The sequence below is a fragment of the Bidens hawaiensis genome, unplaced genomic scaffold (assembly GCF_021521415.1).
Source record: "Bidens hawaiensis isolate Kalapana, Puna unplaced genomic scaffold, B.hawaiensis_p1.1 tig00002754_1, whole genome shotgun sequence".
NCBI lineage: Eukaryota > Viridiplantae > Streptophyta > Magnoliopsida > Asterales > Asteraceae > Bidens > Bidens hawaiensis.
This window is the reverse complement of record NW_027491148.1, coordinates 2,473,435-2,477,454: the sequence shown is the minus strand read 5'-3', so window position 1 is coordinate 2,477,454 and position 4,020 is coordinate 2,473,435. Positions and strand designations below refer to the sequence as shown.

Here is a 4,020-nt window from a genome sequence, read left to right as displayed (position 1 = left end):
ACACGTAACAAATTTTCCAACATTACTTTCAAACACAGACCCATATTCATCATCTTTCTTTCTTCCCCTTGAAAGAAAATACACACTCTATCTATTTATGGTGCTTCCTAAATATCTCCAAAAGTTAACACAAATCATTTTTTTTTTCTTTATAAACAATAAAATACCCTCTACAATCATTGATATAACTACAAAAAATATATATAATAAAAATTCAAACCTAATATAAGATTCTCATTCTCCTAATGTAACTAAATCTTCCCCTTAAAGATGCTTGCTAAATTTATCCAAAAGTTGACATGAATCATGGTTTTTTCTGAATTGAACTGAACCGAACCGAACATGACAAACATACCTAGAAACACACGGACACAAGATTGGGCACTTGGGCCTATCGATCATGTGGACGCGTGAATACATAGCCATAATATCGCACGCTCATCACGAACGAAAAGCTCTTTTCAACTTCATTAATTTTGTCCATAACACCAACAAGCACACTATCTACAGCTGTATTCTCCCAACTTGTGTGGACCTTAGTCTCCCCTAAAATAAGACAAAAGGGACCCCTCGTGTTTTCGAAAATCTAGCACTCATTATATCCCATTGATGTCAACAACCTCTCATTTCCTCTCCACAACGTTGTCACTACACAAAATCATCCAACATTTTCTGAATCATCATTTCATGTGTGTTTCTATGCACACACAATGGAAGGACTTCCTATGTTAACTTGTCTCATACAACATACCTTAAAAACCCTTTGCACGTGTTCTTCATCAGAAGATAACTCTTCTAACAAATGGGTTTACTCGGTTTTCTGGCGAATCTTGCCTAGGATTTACCCTCCTCCCAAGTAACACAAACCTTAATCTTACAAACATGTTTTGGTTTATATATTCAATGCTTTCTATGTGTTGTAATGGATCAAGTGGTGTTGTTTGGATGTAGGTGGGATGTTGACGGAGGCGTTCTAGATCGAGCCAAAGGAAACAAGCGAAACTGGTATTGAATCTTAATTTTTCAATTGTTATTTACCTGGTTTGTGTTTTACAATTGACACAATAGAACATAAACCCAGTAAACATCAATCGCAATTACATATAACTATTAGCGTCCGTCCAGTGCTAGTGAAAACAAATACAATTTCAGCAATGTTTCCAACGCCAATTTGATTCGGGATTGTAGGATTCTTGTTTGGGAAGACGGGTACTGTGATATTGATGAATGCGAGAGAGTCGCGAATGGTGGATCATCGAACGGTGGATTTGGAGCGGATATCTTTTTTAAATTGTCTCATGAGGTTTATAATTATGGTGAAGGGTAAGAACTAAGAGTAAACATGTATGAATTATGATCACATATGGTTTTAGAGTAAAAAAGATAATATTTATGGAGATTTAGTGAGGTTTTATGGTGAAGATTGATAGGGAAAATAGCTTCAGATAATAGTCACAAATGGGTGTTTGAAGATGGTTTAAATGAGCATGATCCTAGCTTTATTTCTTCATGGAACGCATCTGTTGATCCTGTAAGCAAATATAAGCCTATATATTTATAGTTTGTTCTAGTTTAATTACTATGTTAATTATGTTTAAACAGCAACCAAAGGCTTGGGAATTTCATTTCAACTCCGGGATTAAGGTTAGCAAAGTAGTTTAATGTGCGTGATTCGGTCTGAACTGACCATAACTTTTTTAACGAAAATAATAAAATAATTCAAGATGCATATTCATATGTAACAGACAATTGCAATCATATCTACTAGAGAAGGCATCATCCAACTAGGCTCTTTTGATAAGGTTGTATTATGGTACAAATAATAATTCACAATATGTATGCAAGTCATCGGTTTTTACTTTGCTATGTAGAAATTATATAGTATAATAATGCATGTGGTATATGTTCACAGGTTCTGGAAGATATGAATTTGGTACTAAACATCCAGAGGAAATTCAACTACTTACGTACCATTCCAGGGTTATTCTCTATTCAAAGACCATTATCTACCACACAACATCCGTGCAACCTATTAAAGCACAAAAGTATTATTGGGGGAGAAAATCAACCTTACAAGGGCCCGATTTGGTCATTTGGTCCGGGTTACATAAGCCAAGAAAGCGTGCGAGTTGGATCTCACGGCCCACCATTTTGGCCCATTCCACCCCTCTTGCCGTGCAACTATGGATCTCATGTGTCTGGTAATGCTAATCAGTCTTTAAGGGATAACGTCGAAGACCCGGATCTAGAACCAGAAAAGAAGCCCATTTGCTTTAGCCCAAATCCAGAGTTTGTCATGGAATTAGGGTTTGGGCCCAAGAAGAAAATGATGTAAAATCTCAATTGGATTAATTAATAAGGACAGTATTTGCATTTATTTGGATGTTATTGTGATTGCTACTATATCACTGTCATGTTGTATTATAAAAAACTTTAATTAATTATAATGAGTTACTCCTATAACACAAACCATAGATATCCAGATTTGTTGGATCCCACTTGTATTTGATCGGGGATGAAGCGTGTGAAGATAACGGCCCATTTTACAACAAATTGTATGCACGGTAGTTTTAAACAAGAAGTTAATCTCTTGTGATAATTATGATCATATAGTTAAAAGAGTTAATATCTTATACTCATATTAGGAAAATGTTTAGGCCCTTGTTAACCCTTTTGCAGGGTATGAAGCATGTTCCGCAATGGAACTCCAAAACCCATCACACATTAATAAAGCAATTAAAACAAGACATATGCATAACTTAGTAGAATAAGTACAAAATTAACAATTACAGGTTCATCTTAAACTTTTAATATTCATTCATGTTCAGGTTCTTGTGTCACACAACTTTCGGGTTCATATCATGCTCAAGACCAAATCCACAACCTGCGAGCCCTACTTGTGTTGCACCCTTCTTCCTGGTGGCCGCCAACTTCTATCCATTTTAAGTTGGCATTTGTAGCTCAAGTTGAGTTGTTGAATAAATTGAGTAAACTAATTGACCCATTTTATATATTTAATAATATACCCAAATTAGTTTCATGTGTAGTATACATAAATAACATATTACTTATGCACATCAAGCCATTAAAAGGTTTAATGAATGACCAATTATGTAGCTAGCTGACAACAAAGTAAATAATATCTTTATCAATAAGGATATGAGTTTATTCAAAATATATATATATATATATATATATATATATATATATATATATATATATATATATATTGAAATATTCACTACATAAAATCATATTTGAATAATCACACATAAACAGGTTTAAGCCCATGCAACATTCCTTTATCAGTTTATTGTGTGCTTCAATAAGCTTTCTCTTCTTAATAACAAAAAATTCTTTAGCTCAATTTTGCTTATGGGATCTATAGGAAGTACGCAATGTTTTGCATGGACCCATTTTGGAGTTTCATGAAAACAAAACCTCCACATTGTTTGATAACTACATCGGTAATGGCACGCACATAGACCTAGTGTAACATTAAAATTTCGGTCCAAATTTAACAATTTATTTTGATCCAAATTTAATAATTTAATAAAGATAAAAGACCAAAAATATTTTGAAGATAAATAATAAGAAAATAAGTTAAGGAAATAAAACATTCCATGTTAAGAAAACAAGGAAATAAAAAGATTTCCTAAGGTAAGTCATCACATATAAAGGAAATAAGAAAAGAGAATCCATCCCACATGAAAAGATGGAAAATAGTGAAAGCATTCCACATATATATAAATAAGAAACATAAAACATATCCCACATGGAAGATAAGATAAATTTGGAAGCTCTTTATAAGGAGTAAAGTTTCCATAGTAATATTTTTTTATGCCAAGCATGCACCTAGTGGTCCTATCAGAGGGTACAGAGCACCCGGTGCGCACGGGCTCGGGCGACGGCGAGGACGAATGGCGCAATGTGGCTCACGCTCGCATCGCCGCGAGCCGCGTTATTATTTTTGGAAAATGAAAGAGAGACCAAGAAGTGACAAGTTATCAAAGACAAAGG

At 34.3% G+C, this 4,020-nt stretch overlaps 1 protein-coding gene across 1 annotated transcript; it reads left to right on the top strand.

Annotated features, from left to right (window-relative positions):
• The first annotated feature begins 510 nt into the window (after positions 1–510).
• LOC143620963 (protein RICE SALT SENSITIVE 3-like) lies at positions 511–2,335 on the top strand. The gene is made up of 7 exons (XM_077092519.1): positions 511–856; positions 952–1,005; positions 1,189–1,323; positions 1,423–1,531; positions 1,603–1,644; positions 1,746–1,802; positions 1,913–2,335. The coding sequence occupies exons 1-7, from the start codon at positions 711–713 to the stop codon at positions 2,333–2,335; spliced, it is 966 nt and encodes a 321-aa protein (XP_076948634.1). The 5' UTR covers positions 511–710.
• The last annotated feature ends 1,685 nt before the right edge of the window (positions 2,336–4,020 follow it).

Excerpts from the sequence above, each read along its gene's own strand:
- LOC143620963 (XM_077092519.1), top strand. The coding sequence starts at position 711 with ATGGAAGGACTTCCTATGTTAACTTGTCTCATACAACATACCTTAAAA. Across the intron at positions 1,006-1,188 it reads AAAGGAAACAAGCGAAACTG|GATTCTTGTTTGGGAAGACG; the intron begins GTATTGAATCTT and ends TCGGGATTGTAG. Across the intron at positions 1,645-1,745 it reads ATTTCAACTCCGGGATTAAG|ACAATTGCAATCATATCTAC; the intron begins GTTAGCAAAGTA and ends CATATGTAACAG.